General features: G+C 32.5%; 1 protein-coding gene across 1 annotated transcript; it reads right to left on the bottom strand.

Moving 5' to 3' along the window:
• Window positions 1-110: 110 nt before the first annotated feature.
• On the bottom strand, window positions 111-10,392 carry LOC107950656 (lysM domain receptor-like kinase 3). The gene is made up of 11 exons (XM_016885538.2): window positions 9,117-10,392; window positions 8,417-8,494; window positions 7,598-7,897; window positions 7,202-7,347; window positions 2,944-3,033; window positions 2,732-2,837; window positions 1,694-1,845; window positions 1,519-1,616; window positions 1,114-1,261; window positions 740-847; window positions 111-566 (listed from the first exon to the last, which is right to left on the bottom strand). The coding sequence occupies exons 1-11, from the start codon at window positions 9,730-9,732 to the stop codon at window positions 402-404; spliced, it is 2,007 nt and encodes a 668-aa protein (XP_016741027.1). The 5' UTR covers window positions 9,733-10,392; the 3' UTR covers window positions 111-401.
• Between the last annotated feature and the right edge of the window lie 8,732 nt (window positions 10,393-19,124).

The following is a 19,124-nucleotide window of genomic DNA, read 5'->3' as shown; positions in this document are numbered from 1 at the left end:
TGCATTTAAGATAACCTTTGGACCCAATCATGCTTCTTCATAAATATCAAACCTTTTTTTTTATTAGCTAAAACAGTTTTTAAAATATAACTGAATGGAATGCTTAATTATAACCCTAAACAGCAATTATATAAATAAGGAAATAACCATCTACTAAACAAGCGTTAACCCAAAATGCTTGTACGTGGCATTTTACATCAAAAAATTTTCACCCGCATAAAATGTAATCTAACGTCAATACTGACACATGATGAAATAAGAGATAAAACCAAGGAATGCTGTCTAAATACTAGCATATCATATTTTTCTCTTTTTTCTTTTTCCTCCTTTTTTTCCTTCTGGAATATCATTAAACTATGCACACATAAGTATTAAGACGAAATGCGGCCTCTGCTCTATAACTATCTTCCTTGGACCAACCCACTAAATACTTGGCTATTACCAGCAAGTGTTGCTTCCCACTCAACTGAGGATAATAGGATCTGTGACAAGTTTATCACAACTTGTTTCATGTCCGGTCGTACAATAGGATCCTCATCCACGCATTGCTTGGCCAACATTGCCATCTAATAAAGCAAAACCACACAGAGATCCGTTGCTGAATCAGAATATTGTGATTTGTGAATGCAGCCCTAACTCCTTATTTTCTAGCTTTCAGAACGTCATAACTGACTATGAATGCTCAATCGAGAATTTTCATCAAATGCATTAATCAACAATATAAAGGTAAGAAATTTACCTTGAAGACACAATCATGAGGGTAAAGATCCAGCATACTTGGATCAATATAGTCCTTCATGTTTGACATGCTCAACAAGTCTGGTGTGTTCCGGAGAGCTGCTAACATCTGCAAAATTGCAATAAGAAGAGATTTGGGTTTTATTAGTAGAAGAAAAAGAAAAAAGATATTAGCTCTTTAGATTATTTTATCAGTTTCCGACTTAGACCATCAGGGATTCAACTTTTCAGCTACCAAACCATGTGCAAAACTAAACTATGTTCAGAAAAATTTTATGTTAAAATTTAGTTTCAGAAAGATGTCATTTCTCACGGATCATTACACTTGTCTAGAGGCAAAGCATGTATCTTAGAATGTGCTACAATGACACTCACAATAGATGCCAATGAACGTCTTTCGGTGTTTTTCATCGCACTGCCTTCAGTCCGTATGATGGCCTCCTTTCCAGATATAATCTCAAACAGAACAACACCAAATGCATACACATCGCTTTTCGATGATGCAAGTCCATCACTCAAATATCTATAAGAAAACAATATGGAACAATTAAAAAGAGTTTAGGAGAACTTTTAGTGAAAATAACAATATCTACATTACTTGGGTTCAAATACAAGTGTCAGATACGGGTACGATACTTTATCTATTTATATATATTTTGGAGGGTCCTTGGAAGGTTATAACCCTGTACTTTATCCGCATGTGTCAGAAATGAATATCAAACACAAACATTTCAAGAAAATTGAAGAGTCAGAGCAACACAGAACAATATCATTACTTACTCTGGTGCCAAATAACCAAATGTACCGACAACTTTTGTTGCTGTTGCTTCCTCATCATTTGTCTTCCCAACAAGCTTTGACAAACCAAAATCTGAAATCTGATTTGAGAACAAGTGTCAATCAAACGTTCTCAAGCACACTTAAATCACAAAACCACCAATAATGTAATTAGAACCTTTGCCCTGAAAGAACCATCAAGCAAGATGTTGCTTGACTTGATATCTCGATGAACATAATGAGTTTTGGTATGCTCATGGATGTACTCCAGGCCTCTAGCAGCATCAAGTGCAATCTGAACTCTCATTATCCACGAAAGTGGGGTATGACCTTCAAACCAGTAAACATTAACAGTGTAATTATAGCATGAATTTCACGACTCAAAGATATTTTACACAGGTCAGGACATGCCACATCCAGATCATGCACCTCATAGAATTGCATTCAAACATTTTATAAAAGGAGCACAAGCTGTGTAAATTTATCATTAACACCAAATTCTGATTTCAGCTTCTTATTATAGCAAAAAAAAAAAAAAAAAGAGTAGGAGCTAACTTCATAATTACTTATATGGGAGCCTCAAGCGGCATTTAGAAATTAGGCTCCTTGTCCAGCCAAGCAAAATCCTGAACTTTTATAGTGCTTCAACATAGTGAATCTACCATTAAGGTACTCAGTCTAGCCTCATCAGTACACAAGCAATCAGTATTGCTGTAGCCTAAGACCAGTCCATGGAAGTTCCAACAAACCAGACTGGCTGCGCCATCAGGAATTGAAAGACTCAAAAATGCACGGCTACATCCATCTATGAATAGAATGTACTGGGTCATTCTATTTAATACAAGGCATGGAACACTGGGATAATAAAAATAGCCTCACCCCTCACTGTGAAAGTTTGTCAAGCAATAATTTAGCTACTTATTAATCATGGCATTTACTATCAACATCTTCTCAACACATTACGGTTAGGAAAGATCTACCACCGTAGTTTACAACATTCGATCCATTTCAGCACTATACGTTGCACAGCTTTATAACCTTGTACCCACATTCGCTCCATCACAACTATTCAAGAAGCATTGATACATAGGCTTCAAATTCATATAAACTAGAATTATCAAAAGTTATCAAACATTCGACCTAGTAAAGCTGCAATAAGTCATTCTTAAAAGAATGAAATAAATTATAAAACCTCAAGAAGCACTGAAAGTCCTACCTTTGTTCAAGGGATCATGTAAATGGCTTCTAAGGGAACCCTTTTGAGCATATTCATAAATAAGGAAGAGCTCATTATCACTTGCAGCATAGCCAATCAACTCTACCTTCAACAAAATTAAATCAGAATGGGAGTCAATGGCTTCGAACAGTTAGAAGAAAGCTTTGCAAGTTTCAAAATTTAAACAATTGCTTATCATAGTGAAGCATTACCAGATTTGCATGATGGACCTTGCACAAGACTTTCATCTCTGCCATAAATTCCTTCGTCTTTGTAGCGGTCATTCTTTTGATAGCAACTTCCTAAAAGCATCAAATAAACAAAACATAAATAGAAGGTTTGTTGAAATATGTGAAACCCATATATTTTGGGATATATTTTAAAGTTATTTAGGTAGATAAATCTTAGAATAAATCATTTGAGACACTCTAAAAATATTTTATTTTATCTTTTAGTAGTTTATTAGAATAAGGGAATTATTTTCCCAATTAGGTTAAGAATATTCTCTATTTAAATTCAGTTGTTTAGTTAATAAAATATAGAACAATTTTATTAAATGCTTTCTTGAAAACTTTCATGGTATCAGAGCTAGGTTATCTCTAGTAGCATCATGGTTAAAACAACTTTCATTGGAGATCAGAGATCCAGCAATCAAACAGAGTAAGAAAGTTTTACCGTTGGAACAACTTATGAAAATTATGAGGGCCAATGTTCTCTAGAAGGGTCTCCATTCACTAAGGAACAACTAGAGCATCTACACAAATTTTTTCAATCACCACAATTTCAGATGAATTCTTATCTTCCTAACTAATCCAATAATCCTTCTTCCTCCTTTGCCCAATCAGGTACTGATTTTTCTGTTTTTTTCAGTGCCAAGCCTTGTAAAACAAACACGTGGATCGTTGATTTTAGAGCTAGTGATCACATGACTAGTAGTCATTTTCTTTTTTCAACTTACACACCTTGTGCAGGAAACAAAAAAATCAAAGTAGCAGATGGGTCGTTATCGGCAATAGTCGGGAAAGGCACTGTTAAAATTTCACCTTCCTTGATTTTAAATGATGTTTTACATGTGTCAAATCTAGCTTGTAATCTCATATCGGTCAGTAAATTATCCCGGTCCTCGAATTGTCATGTTATATTTGACTCCTCTATGTGTAAATTTCAGGACATAGTCTCGGGTAGGATGATTGGCAATGCTAAAAAATCTGGTGGAATTTACTTTCTTGACGACGACCATCTAAATCAACCAACAACTACTTTATGTTTAAATTCTGCTTCCAGTTTTGATAAGGTTATGATTTGGCATTATAGGCTTTGACATCCTAATTTTTACTATTTAAGACATTTGTTACCTGATTTATTTAAAATAAAAGTCCTTCATATCATTGTGAATTTTGTGAATTGGCTAAACATCGGTCATTCTTCCCACCTCAAAAATATAAAGCTTCCAAACCTTTTTCGTTAATTCATAGTGTGATGTTTGGGGACCTTCAAGAGTCTCAACTTTTTCAGGAAAACGTTGGTTTGTCACATTTATTGATGATCATACTCGCATTTGTTGGGTGTTTTTATTAAAAGATAACTTTGAAGTAAAAAATGTGTTTCAGTCTTTTTATGCTATGGTGAAAAGGTGTGAGAATAGAAGTACTTCAAAGTGTCAATGGTGGAAAATTTTTTAGTGACCAAGTAGGTGCTTTCTTAACCAAACATGGTATAGTCCACCAAAGCTCTTGTACAAATACACCACAACAAAATGGAGTTGAAGAAAGAAAAAACCGACATCTTTTGAAAGTAACTAGAGCCTTGATGTTCACTAGTCAGGTACCACATTATCTTTGAGATGAAGCCTTGTTAACAGCTACATATCTTATTAATAGAATGCCTAGTAAAACTCTAAATTATAGTACTCCTTCAGTCTCTTTAAAGATAACTTTTCTAACTCTAAATTGATCACAGATTTATCCCTCCGAGTTTTTGGGTGTAGTGTTTTTGTTCATCTTCACAACCAAGGTAAACTAGATCCTAGAGCAAAAAAATGCGTCTTTGTTGGCTATGCTTCTAATAAAAAAGGTTACAAATGTTACGATCCAATTGATAAGAAGATTATTGTTACCATGGATGTCACATTTGTTGAAACGCAATCTTACTTTGATTCTAATATTCAGGGAGGGAATTATAGTAAAGAAGATTCTATAATTGATTAAGAAAACACTAGGAATATACAACATAAGGATTCTAAGAATGGGGAAGGTGAATTTATGATTAATACAGAAATTAATGATGTTAATGTTGTTAATAAAAAGGAGTATGAAGGTGTAGAGTCTGATCATGAGAGTAAAGAACAAACAAATGAGTTAATTGTTTTACTAAAGAAGAAATTGAAATCAAGAAAATGAAATCCACCAGATTCATCACCAAGAATCTGACCCGCAAGATCTTGTCAAAATTCTAGGTAAAGCTTATAATCCAACCAACGAATTTTTTGATTCAGATATTCCAATTGCTAAAAGAAAAGGTGTTAGAAATGTTGTCAAATATCCCACGTCTAACCTTGTGTCCTATAAAGCCTTGTTTTCGACATTTTTAACTTCTGTTTCGTGTCTTGATACTATGAAAATACCCAAAAATGTGAAAGATGCTGTATAAGTTCCTGAGTGGAAGGAAACTATTTTAGGGGAGATGCACGCTATTGAAAAAACAAGTACACGGGAAACAGTGGAATTACTTGTAGGGAAGAAAACTGTGGGTTGTAAATGGGTGTTCACAACCAAATTCAAACCGGATGGATTTTTAGATAGATATAAAGCCAGACTGGTGGCTAAAGGGTACACTCAAACATACGAGATAGATTATCTTGAAACATTTGCTCCAGTAGCCAAATTAAATTCTGTTAGAGTTCTTTTATCAATTTCTATTAATCTTGATTGGTCCTTACAGCAGCTAGATGTGAAGAATGTTTTCCTAAATAGGAAACTTGAAGAAAAAGTTTACATGGATCCTCCTCCAGGTTTTGAAGAAAAATTTGGAACTCGAGTATTTAAGCTCAGGAAATCTTTGTATGATCTAAAGCAGTCTCCTTCAGTTTGGTTTGAACGGTTCACTCAAGTTGTTAAAAAAAAAGGTTACAAGGGCAAGCTGATCACACAATGTTCTATCAACACTCTCAAAGAGGTAGAATAACAGTTATTATAGTTTATGTCAACGATATCATTCTTACAGGAGATAGTGTGGATGAAATAAGGCGTCTCAAGGAGCATCTAGCATTGGAGTTTGAGATCAAAGACTTGGGTCATTTGAATTAATTTCTTGGAATGGAAGTTGCTCGATCAAAGAAAGGCCTTGTGGTCTCTCAGAAAAGAAATGTGATTGATCTTTTAAAAAAGGCTGGGATGAGTGGTTGCCGCCCAGCTAACACAACAATTGATCCAAATGTAAAATTTAGAAATAAAGAAGGTCGATTAGTTGATAAAGGGCAGTACCAAAGATTAGTCGGTAAGATAATTTACTTATCACACACAAGGCTAGACATAGCTTTTGCAGTGAGCTTAGTGAGTCAATTTATGCACTCTCCACTGGAGGAATATGAAGAAGCAGTGTTTCGGATTCTGAGATACTTAAAGAGTTCACCTGGAAAGGGCTTATTCTTCAAGAAATCCGAACAAAGAGAAATTAAAGCTTATACAGATGCAAACTGGGCAGGCTCAATAACAGATAAAAAATCTACATCAGGATACTATACATTTGTTTAAGGAAACCTTGTGACTTGGCGAAGAAAAAAACAAAATGTTGTAGCAAGAAGCAGTACAGAGGCTGAGTTTAGATCAATGGCTCAAGGAATTTGTGAAATGATGTGGTTAAAAGAATTATAGAAGAGTTGAGGAAACCAATAACTTTACCAATGAAGTTGTATTGTGATAGCAAAGCTGCCATTAGTACTGCTCACAACCTAGTCCAGCATGACAAAACTAAACATGTTGAGATTGATAGACATTTTATCAAGGAGAAGATTGAAGAAGGCCAAGTGTGCAAACTTTGATTTTCTTGTGAGCAAGTTGGGCATGATTGATATATATGCACCAACTTGAGGGAGGGTGTTGAAATATGCGAAACCCATATATTTTGGGATATATTTTAAAGTTATTTAGGTAGATAAATCTTATTTGGGTAGATAAATCTTAGAATAAATCATTTGAGATATTTTAAGAATATTTTATTTTATATTTTAGTAGTTTATTTGAATAAGAGAATTATTTTCCTTATTTTTTAGTAGTTTATTAGAATAACGGAATTATTTTCCCAATTAGGTTATAACTCTTTTCTTTATTTAAATTCAGTTGTTTAGTTAATAAAATATAGAACAGTTTTATTAAATGCTCTCTTGAAAACTTTGAATGTTAATTTATGATCTAAATTCCTTATCTTTGACGCAATCATATGATCTGAATTCCGAAGTAGAAACACACGAACCTGGTCCCGAAGGAAACCAAAATAAACAGAACCATAGATTCCACGACCAAGTAGATTAGAATCTGAGAACCCATCGGTTGAAAAAAGAATATCTTCGTAAGTGAAAACCACAGGCTTCTCAACATCAAGTACATCAGTTCCTAGAGCTGACAGAGAAGACAAGAAAATAAAGTTAGACTTCCTGAGTTGCGGATCAGTCAAGGTGGCAAGCTGAGTTGTCATAAAAGGCAACTTTAAGCTATGAACCAAATTAGGTCAAATGTAAGATCAGATGTTAGGTCTGGAGTTATATATTGTGCTATTAGTATTTTAATTAACTAATCTACTTTGTTTAGTATGTAATATATATAGTTCCATGCCAGTATTTCAGCTAGCAACAGATCAGAGTGTAATAACCATTTGGGATAGTAATCTGGTGGTTACTAGGTTCGCCGTTGGTTTGGGTCCAATTCTCGGACTTGCCACAAATGTATCTTCCTGAACCACAGCAGAAACTTGGTTTCCGAAGAATATGAAACTTGTGAGAACTCTTGTCATCATGATCTTTGGCATGACTTCCTCGAGCTTCAACAAAGCAGCTCGATGATCCCAAGGAAACACAAACAACTATGCTTAATATAATGAGAGCAAGGCCAACACCCAATCCCCCGATGATCCATCCATATGGCACATGAGCCTTAGGACTTACTTGAATTTCTGCACAAAAGTTTAAAATATACTACATTATATTTCTTGCACAAAATCAAGCGAACTATTACTTACATTCCCCCCTCACCAAGGAGTGTTTACCAGACATTACTATAATTCAGGCAACCAAACAGAACAGAAGTAACATTATAACACACAAGAAAACCATAACAGCCAAACATTTTTTTTGGAGAAAGGAGCAGCACTAGCAATTCAGAACTTAAACAGAGCTAGAATCCATATCTTGTTATGTAAAACTTAAAATTTTCAATTTTGACGTACATCACACTGTGAATCATGTCGTTTATTTATAGTTGTCAGCTGGTACTTGGCATTGTACAGCTGACTTCGTTTTGCTTGTTGTACCCATCGAACATGGATGTGGGGATATGACCCGCTAAAGACACATAATAACATGGGAAAATTTAGCATGCCCATGTCAAACACATACATACCTATATTCAACACTCACACTTCGGTCCAAGTAACATGGCTTTACTTCCTTCACTTAGATTTACCAATTCATACCTGAAATTGTATCAGCTGACGGTGCAGGAACAGGTGCTGGGGGGATCTCATTCTCCACATGATACGGTTCACCAGGAACTGCAATATATATTAGCAAGTTATAGTCTAAAACTTTCTGCTATAAGAGGAGAACTAAACAGTAAGTAAATCCAACAAAATTAATGAGAAATGTCTACTCCCGGTATGCGTTGCCAGTTGCAAACAATGCACAAGGCATAATGAAAAAACACCAATTAATAGCCTTGTAATTCAAGGAAATAGATCATAAAGCAAAGACATTTGTCAATTCTAATCACAGATATAAAACAATAATATGCATGAACTCATTATTGCTTTCATTAATATGATATTGTTTGTATATCCAAAATCCATGACATTAGCACCTTCCCTCAAAGTTCACATTATGACTTCAGATAGAAACCAAGTAGGCTCCAGTTTCAAGTCCTTAGTATACCTAATTATAAACTATGGGCAAAATTCTTATTTTACCAACTTAGTTAACTCCTATATTTGCAAAACTTAAAGAGTTCTCAGAAACTATGCAAGTATCATCAAAATCATAAATGCCCATCTCTTGAAAAGCAACTCAATATGCATATCTCCAAACAAATAGCATTCCTCATGCAAATTCCTAAGAAACCACACACAGAAAATGGTAAAAAGAATAAACAGGAAAATTTAAATGATTTTTGAGGCAAACCTGAATTCAAGGGAATATAGTACAAAGCACCAAGAGTGACATTATCAGGATTTGAAATCCCATTAACTTGCTCAATACTATCCATGCTAACCCCAAATCTACTAGCTAAAGATTGCACACTGTCCCCATCTTTCATCACATAACTCATCAAGTAGTTCCACAAACTACTTGAACACCCACAAAACAGCCTCAAAGACACCACAGCTCCAATCCTTGCCGGCCTGCTAACATTTGGAACCATTGCAAGCCCATCATAAGCCTCTAAAATCATGTCATAGACATACCCTTGATTTGATCTCACTGTAAAGGTTGTGTTTGTTGCATAATTCTTGGAGGTTGTCAAGCAAGAACAGTTCTTTTTTATGAATATGTAGCCATGGCTATCCTCTCCTTCAACTGTAATGTCTTGTGGTATGACATCAAACATGCTCTGGATCACTGCTAGACTTTGGTTCCCCTGCGGCTTAAAAGCCAAAAAAGATGTGCATAATCTTGATGTGTCCGTACAATTCATGGGTATTGTAGCAGAAGAAGAATCCAAGGCATTGAGGGTTTGAACAATAAGAAGAGAGATTAATGGTAGAAGAATCACAAATTGTGAAACCTTAGGATCCATTTTTCTTGTTTCTAAAAAAAAAAGATTGAAACTTGGAGCTAAAATTAAGTGCAAAAAATAGATAAAAAATAGAGTTTGATCAAACAACTCGGCCTAAAAGGGTTAACAGAATAAAGTTTTAAGACTAGATAGAGAAAAAACTAGATCAAACATAAATTAGACTTGATAAAAGTTTGAGCAAGGTTTAGCTTTTGCCGTAAATGATGAGCAAGAAGTATGAATCTAAAAGAAAATCAGACAAAGAGAAGCAAAGGGTCAGTGAAGAAACTAGAGCTAAGTTCACAAAAATCCTGGCTTTTACTATTTCTTTTCCTTGAAGAGGTTGAAGGAAATGGTAGATTTAGACAGATGGTAGTAAAAAAAGAAGCTCAAAGAAAATATATTGGAAGATTAGAGGGAAAATGAAAGTAAGATTTTTGCTAAGCAAAAATGGAAGGTGGGGATTTAAGCTTCAAATTTTAAGGAGGTTTGAAGGACACAAGTAGAAAGGAATGAGATGACTCTAAACAGAGCATGTTCGACTGTTTTTATTTTTCTTGTTCTTTTTTCCCCCTGTTGCGGTTGGTAACTCTTATTCAGTCCTTCACTGTAAAAAGGGAAAGGGAGTCTCAAATACATACAAACAGGAAGCCATCCCCATCCACTTTCATAGATATTTGCTGCCCCGCACTGCCCTGCCCTGCCCACCTTTCCTTGAATATTTCCGTTTCTTTTATTTCTAACAAAGTTTGTCCATTTTAATTAAGTTAATTATAAAAATATAAATTATTAAAATGATAATATTATATTTTTATTATCCTAAAAATATATTATTAAAATCTGATTCCTTTCAAACATGACTTCGCCCCCACACTGACATATATTTATATGAATAGAAGATTTGTGGCACACCCATGATATTTGCTGATACTTTGATTATATTGATAAAGTAAATTGTTTAATATATTTGTGTTTTATGTTTAAATTTTATTATGATTAAATTTTAATTAATTTATAATAGTTTCATTTACATTTGAAAAATTATTCTAATAACTAAATTACTTATAATACCAACTCAATAAAAATTATAAATATAAACTAAATCAAATTTATATATTTTAAAAATGAGGATAATATAAAATGCAGTAAAATTTCGATAAAAATACTTGAATTTCTATCATTCAACTAAAAAAATAAAAGTATTTATTAAATTTATTATCATACCAACTGGATTTCTTTCATTCAAAGTGCATTTTGCAATTCTCTAATTTTTATGTGTTTAAACAATGTTATTATGAGCTACTTTCACTAAATATTTTTAAACCCACTTTTATTCTAAACTAATTCTTAAATTTCAAATTATTCTAATTAAATTCTTAAAATATCTTGATTATATTAATTAGATTTTTTATTATTAAAATAATTAATTTAACTATTAAATCACACAACATCATTTTAAATGAGAAACATAATAAAAATAATATTTTAAAGATTAAGATTTTTCGATTCTTTTAGAGAAGTTTTATTTTACATTTTTATTTATTTATAAGATACAAATAAGATATAACAAAATACATAAATCTCTCTCACACAAACATGAAATACACAAAAGGATTGGAAGGGTAAATTGGGAAATAAAATTCACGGGGCATTGAGTGTTGGGAAAAGGATTGGCACAAGTTGTGAATAGCTGGAATTGAGAAAGATAGTTGGTTGGGCCCCGCAATTAGGCGCCATTTTATAAGATTGATCGCCGATCATTTCCCAAACTAATCGCCTTACTGACCTCACTTATCCACAGTTTCACGTTGTCGAAGTCAATGGTTGCCTTCTTTTTACACATTTCAAACACCTTCACTTGTAAGGTTTGACTCAATTTACTTTCCTTTCTAATGATTAATATAACCTTCCATTATAATATATTGTTGGTATCATCTATATTTTATATTATACCCTAAATTCTAATTGTTTAAAAATAAATTTTGTCTGTTATCCAAATTTCGAAATCAACACTTACGGTAATTAAGTTTATTTATTATTTTTTGAAGAATATTGAAAAGTATACATTTAAATATATCTCTAAAAAATATATATAGAAACGGATCGAATGACTAAAATAATCTTTAATAAAGCTACAACTAATGGTTGTATTTTTTTTTTTAAGTTTGGTGATAAAACCTTTGAATTTGTTTGACTTCTTCTACCCTCCAATTGCTTAACAAATATTTTATAATTGAGGTGGGATATTAGTTTTAAAAAGCAATTACAGGGACCTTTGGCTTCAACTCGATTTTTTGAAGGGAGTGGAATAATCGGGGGTAGGCCCGCACGTGGACAAGCGACAACTGTAAACCCATCATTAAAACAAGAAAAAGATAATAATAGTAATAATATAAGGTGGGAGAGACAGAGAGACGTAACCTGGAGCAAACGCCAAAAGATACCCTCAACACAACCATAAATAAACTTGTTTTCATTTATTAAACTAAGATCCTTTTTTTTTCTTGTCTTCTTTTTCACTTCACTTTTGGTCTTATTTCTCCGATATTATAAAAAGTATAATAATTTATTTCACCTTCTAATTTTACAAAATATTATTTTAGCTCTTTATTTTTTTTATTTTAACTCTTAAATTTGTATTATTCGTCAAATCACTCTAAAATATATGGAAAATTTAACATCGGTTATATTTACTAACGTGAAATACATAAACATGTGGCATAACCAGTGTTAACATACATTAACTTTTCTATAACCAGTGTTAACATACATTAATTTTTCCATCTAGTTTGAGGTGATTTGACAAACAACTAAAATTTAAGGGCTAAAAGAGACAAAAATAAATTGAACTGATGACTAAAACAACTTTTTTATTAAGTTGAAAGACAAAATAAGTCATTATACCTTACAAAAAAAGAAAAAGAAAAGAAAAGAAAAACCTTTCGTTGATACAAGATATGATGTTGGAGGTGATTTGCACAATGTGTTGAGAATCATAGTGTTGATTTAGAAGTATTTAGGGAATTATTGTCAGATTTAGGCAAAACATCGATAATGGAATGGAAAATTTGGCTTTCTTAGTGATGGAGGGAATTTAAATAGAATAAGAGCTTGGTGTGAACTTTTCTAGACAAGTGTCTTATTCTGTAGAGTTTGTAATAAGGTTATTAAAAATTTCACTAGGATGTGATGGGATTCGATCGAAGAGTTGATAGTTGACCGCTGTTAAATGTGTGAATGTTTGGACTAGAATTACTACAACAAAAAGTTATGTAATAAAGCAACGGTGTCCGCAAATATACGGGTCAAATTGTAATATAGTTTGTTTACAATGAAACATTTGGTAAGTATTCCGATGATCGTACTCAAGGAATTGCTGATTGGAGAAAATCACTATTAAATTAATTACAGAAAATAAATACTAATCTAGTCGAGTTTTGAATTAGTAGTGCAAATCCAAAACGATAATAGAATTAATTAATTACTTTAACCTAAACTAAGACTAACCCTAGACTAAAATTATTGAAAAGAAATTAACAATCAACGAAATCTCAAATAGGAGGTAGAAGATTAACTCGCTTTAGTGGTTGTAATTAACTTCAAAACTCGAGTTTTAGTGAATTAGCTAATAACTAAACAATTATTACCTCTCGACCTCTAACTGATTAATTAATCGATAAATACTCATTTATCTCTCTACATCGCTTTCTAAACCAAGATAAATTATGATTTACTCGGCAAATTTATTTCTCGACTTCGTTTTACCTAGATGACTTCCCAAGGGCATCAATCTTAAGGTTTAAGCATATATAATTTAAACCAACTAATTTTATGGGGAACCCTCGTTCTTCCGTTAATTACTCCTACATCCGCTTGTTAACCTTCCTAAACGATTTAGTTACGCATGAATCTAAATACTATTTTCCCTAGAAATAATTTAATCATGCAAAACACATAAATTAAATTAAAACAGAAAAAGATAGAAATTGATCCGTTTGATAAGTTGGATGTGCTCGGTTCCTCAGATTCCTTTAATATCTAGCGAGATATCGATGTTGACAAATGAGAAGTGAAAGAAAAAATACTAAAACGCTTAATAACAAAGGCTTGGACTCAAATCAAATCCAAGTTAGAACAAGAAATAAAAACTATTTGGAAAATAAAATAAAACCTAATTAAAATCCTAATTAAAACTAAGTCTACTAACTAAAACCCTAAGAATGGCCTCCAAAACGACAACCTTATAGCTTAGCATAAGCTTGCTATTTATAGGCAAAGTTAACTACTCAATTAGGTCAATTACAAGCCTTAATTAAGTTAAATCTAGATTGTGCGGACGAAGACACTCTTGATTAATTTTTGCCCTCCATCAGACCTGTGTCGCTATACAGGCTTATGCGTGTTGCAACACACAACTTTGAACTTGACTTTTGGATTTCGTTCAACTATGTTGCGGCCCTGGAAGCTCGTGTTGCGACTCGGTTGTCATTTCTAATGCTTTTGGACCTGAAAATCGGTGTCTTGCATACTTAATTAACTCGTTAAAACTACCTTAAGGCTCGTATTGGCCTAAGAGATCAACTAACTCAAAATTATGTGTAAAAATGCTTTTTTTTTTCAATAAATTAAATCTAAGCTACTAAAACTGGAAATACAATAAAATAACCTAAAATGACTTAAAACAAGCTCATTAAGTGCCAAAAAGTACCTAATTTACCAGTACAAATTGTGGAAGGTCAAAACCCCCCACACTTAACTCATTGCTTGTCTTCAAGCAAATAAGATAAAATTAAAAGGTAAATAAAAGAAAACACACAAGATGATAAAGTAATCGAGCATGTTTTGTATTCGTAATTGGATCGAAGTAATATAAACAAGATGATGTAGCTAAACACGTAATTCTAGCACGATATGTAACTGACTCATGACTTCTAATATTAGACAGGTTAGTTCACTAAATTACAAAGCAAACAAATCAAAGAATGTCAAGCATAGTGGTCCATCAAAACAAATACACAAATATACATTTATGCTCAAAGAAATATAAGTGGTATGAATTTTCAATTCTCAGTCCAATTTTATCCATGCAGTGTATCATCTAGGTCACATAGGACTTTTTGGCTTGTAACATTTTGCGGCTTAGGTTGGTTCAGATTTCAAGAATAGTCTCGACAAAACAGGTTAAGCATGAAAATAATTTAGCACATTATATTGTTTCCAATACTCCCCCAATGTACCAACTAGGCTCACCACCTTATATCCACTTCTCTCACCTTCCTTTTCGCTCATTCCCTAATGTACAATATAGTATTCCTGAGTACAATTATCTTGGTGAGTCTTTTGTGCAAAAATGAGTATTCTTTTTCTTTTTCTTTCTCTTTCTTTTCTTTTTACTCACTTTGCTTTTGCTTTTTCGAGATTTTCTCGTTTGACTTTTAGCCTTCACAAAGCTTTCATTCACTTGATTTTTTTCACTAAGGCACAAGTTTGCAAGAATTTTCTACTCACTATACTATACTATTCCTTAGTTTTCACTCTCAATTATATTTATTTTCTTTATTTTGAAACCTCCGTTATGTATCTACCTAACCATCAATATTAATGGCTTGATGTCTAAGTTCGTGCTGAGACCAAAAAGAAAGGTTTAAGAGATTATATATTAAGCTTATGGTTTCATTCATGATACATCAAGAAAATGGATTTAGGCTTAAAACAGAGTACTAGGAAATTCATGCATCGGGTCGGCTTTTTAGCTCTAATGTCTACCAAACAATGCCTTAGATCATCCTTAAGTATTTCAATACATGGATTCAATTAACCAATTTTATCAATTCTTACAACCTATTATTCAATTTACATTCATGCTTTTTCTGTATCTATTTATCATGTGGTATGCTTAACACACTTTAACCTATTCATAGTGTTCTAAATTGAACTAATTAGTCTAAAATTAGACAACCTAGAATCAATTATTATCAAACTAAATTTACAGTTTATACACACAATCCTATTTACATGCTCCTAACCAATCACTTGTATTTCTACAAGTTCGAGCACAAACAAAACACACAATAAAAAAATTTAACGAAAAAATAATAAGCAAACATTTAAAAATACTGAAAATATTAAATAAAAATTTGAAAATTCTATGTTACCCCTACACTTTGTTTGACACATTGTCCCTACTGTGCTCGAAAAATAATTAAGGAAAGAGATTACCCGTCTTGGCATGACAGCGCCACGATATTTGTAGGGTTACATCCCCCTTGCTTGTTTAGATCCGAAATGTAGTGCCATCCAAAGCGTGAAGTTCCTACACAAAAATAATAGGGTTTTTTTTGCAATAATAAACTTTAACTAAAATAAAAGATAAAAGAAAAGAAAACTAAAGTAATCCAAGTTTTTTATTACAACCTCAAAATTAAATTAAAGGCATTATTTAATTGGAGTCGAATGTCGTCACCTCTTCCTCTATCGCCTTCCTCTTACCTCTTCTCGCAGCAATGTTTGTTGCTAAGCGAGAAGTGAAAAAAAAAATACTAAAACGCTTAATAACAAAGAATTGGACTCAAATCGAATCCAAGTTAGAACAAGAAATAAAAACTGTTTGTAAAAGAAAACAAAAACCTACTTAAAATCCTAATTAAAACTAAGTCTACTAACTAAAACCTTAACAATAACCTCCAAAACGACAACCTTATAGCTTAGCATAAGCTTGCTATTTATAGACAAAGTTAACAACTTAATTAGGTCAATTACAAGCCTTAGTTAAGTTAAATTAGATTGTGAGGACGAAAACACCATTGATTAAATTTTGCCCTCCATTAGACCTATGTCACGACATAGGCTTATGCGTGTCACGACACTCAACTTCAAACTCTACTTCTGGATTTCGTTCAAATATGTTGGGACCTCAAAAGCTTATATTGCAACCCGGTTGTCGTTCCTAATGTGTTTGGCCCTGAAATAGGTGTCCCGTACATTCAATTAACTAGTTAAAACTAACTTAAGTCATGTATTGCCCTAAGAGGTCAACTAACTCAAAATTATGTGTAAAAATGTTCATTTTTACAATAAATTAAATGTAAGCTCGTTAAGTGCCTGAAATACCTAATTTGCCACTACAAATTATGGCAGGTCAATAGTAGAGTTATTAGAGGTTTTATTAGACTTTTACGTTGATATGATAGGAGAAGTTGATAAGTTCTCATCATATAAATGTAATTGTACACTTTTTTACTTAGATTTATGTAAGCTTTTAAGTAAAATATTGCATATAGTTGGATAATAAGAGTAGATTTCACGCATTGCATCATATTTACATTTTACATTGTTTTTAATTGTTTTTAGTTAAATTTTAGTTATTTTAAGTAATAATTACTTTAATAAGTGCTTTAGCTTGAATTTGGTCTAATTTGGCATGAAGAGTGAGTTTAAATACGAGTGGATACAAGATGAAGGCTAAAAAAAGAAAACCTGAGGGACTTGCGCACGTGCACCATGGCACGTTGGGTTTGCAGCAAAAGAAGGCCACGTTGTTTATCATTTTTTCTTGTCTGATTTTGTTAATTCAAGCCCAAGTCACATTGAGCCCTAATGAGGTCAACACAAGGCTATAAATAACCTCCCTTAAGCCTTAATTAAGTGTGCTGAAAAGAATCAACATTTACTTTTATGTTTATTAAGTTTTCTTTTAGGTTTTCTTGTTAGTTTTCTTTCAAATTAATTGTAGTCGTCATGCTAACATTTTCTCTAAGAAACGTTTGGGTTGAGATTAAACTTGTAACTTTCAATAAGATATTTTTTTTCTCTTAATCTCTTTTCAATTAGTTGTTCTAGATTGTTGTAATTATTCAACTAACCACTCAAGTAGTGTTGATGTAAGTTAGAAGTTAATGGGTTATTAATTGAAATCGTTTAGAGGTAAGTTTAAGTTAGGGGCAAGATTAATTGTGTTGGAAAAATCAGTTAATAAAATAGTTTTACAATTATAGTGGAATATTTAATTTTTTTTCAGTGGGAAAGTAAGTTCTCTCTATAAAAATTGGTAGAGATTGTAATTTCTAGAAAATAAAATTTATTCTAAGTAAATAAATTTCCACTAATTTCTGACAAAATAATGATAACTCAATAATCTATGAAGTGTGTTTTTAGGTCAACTAGTGCTCTCTATTTAAAGGGAGAGGTACAATATTCCTATTTGAACAAGCTCTTGAAAAGTAATATTTATTTAATAGAAAACACACTACCCTTTAACTAGAGTAGGAGAAGGCGACACACCCTCTTTATTTCTACTAGGGTTGCCGCCCGTCATGTTCATGAAAGATAGATTTAGGCCTCTCCTGTATTGGATCCAATTATATGGGTTTCCTAGACATTTAACTTAACATTTTATAATTTAATCCAACCTAATATTTATTTTATATTTTCCAAAATAAATATAATTTATTCAATTAATTAAATTAATCTCTCAATTAAATAATTTTCTCAACCCAAATCTAATTTTGCTAAAGTCATAACAAATTTACCTTAAAAGAATCTATGAAGAAATATATTTAATTTCCTTATTTAATAGATCCATATTGACTAATTAATTTAATTCCTATAATTAATTAAACAATAAATTGAAAAATCTTAAATTAATTCTCCGATAACTCTTTTACTTACCTATTACTTGATAATGGATGTGTACACTTACACAAAATGACGTGTTACAAGTTTTTAGCGCTGTTGTCGGGAACTGTTACTTTAATCATTATTTGTGAAATTATTCCTTGCAATTTGGTTTTTTATTTTTATTTTTTAATTAATTTTTTATTCTTTGTTCTTTATTTTTTTGTGATTATTTTAGGTCTTCTTGAGCATAGATCGAATCATCGATTTACTCCTTGTAGACCTTGAAACTAAGTTGAAATTTAGACAAAGAAGATGAGAAAGATTAGCCTAGAGACAAGCCGCAGAAATAAACCTTAAGAATCAAAATGATGTTCAAGGGAATGGAGCTGCTAATGTTCGTAATCCAATATTTATTGCTGATGATAGGGATCGTGCTATAAGGCAATATGTTGTGCCACTTTTTAATGAGTTAAATCTAGGAATTAGGAGACTGAAGGTTGAGGCACCGTAGTGTGAATTGAAGCCTGTGATGTTTTAAATGCTTTAAACAATAGGCCAATTTAGTGGAATGCCCATAGAATATTCACATCTTCACCTTCAGTTGTTTATGGAGGTGAACGATTCCTTCAAGATAATCAGTGTAACTGAAGACACATTGAGGTTGAAGTTGTTTCCATACTTGTTGCGAGATTGAGCATTGGCATGGCTTAATTCGTTGCCACCCAATTCAATTTCTACTTTGCAAGAATTAGCTAAATGTTTTCTAGTAAAGTATTTCCCACCTAGCAAAAATGCTA

This window comes from Gossypium hirsutum, chromosome D03 (assembly GCF_007990345.1).
Source record: "Gossypium hirsutum isolate 1008001.06 chromosome D03, Gossypium_hirsutum_v2.1, whole genome shotgun sequence".
NCBI lineage: Eukaryota > Viridiplantae > Streptophyta > Magnoliopsida > Malvales > Malvaceae > Gossypium > Gossypium hirsutum.
Note: the sequence above shows the minus strand (reverse complement) of the source record. Positions and strands in the feature narration are given on the sequence as shown.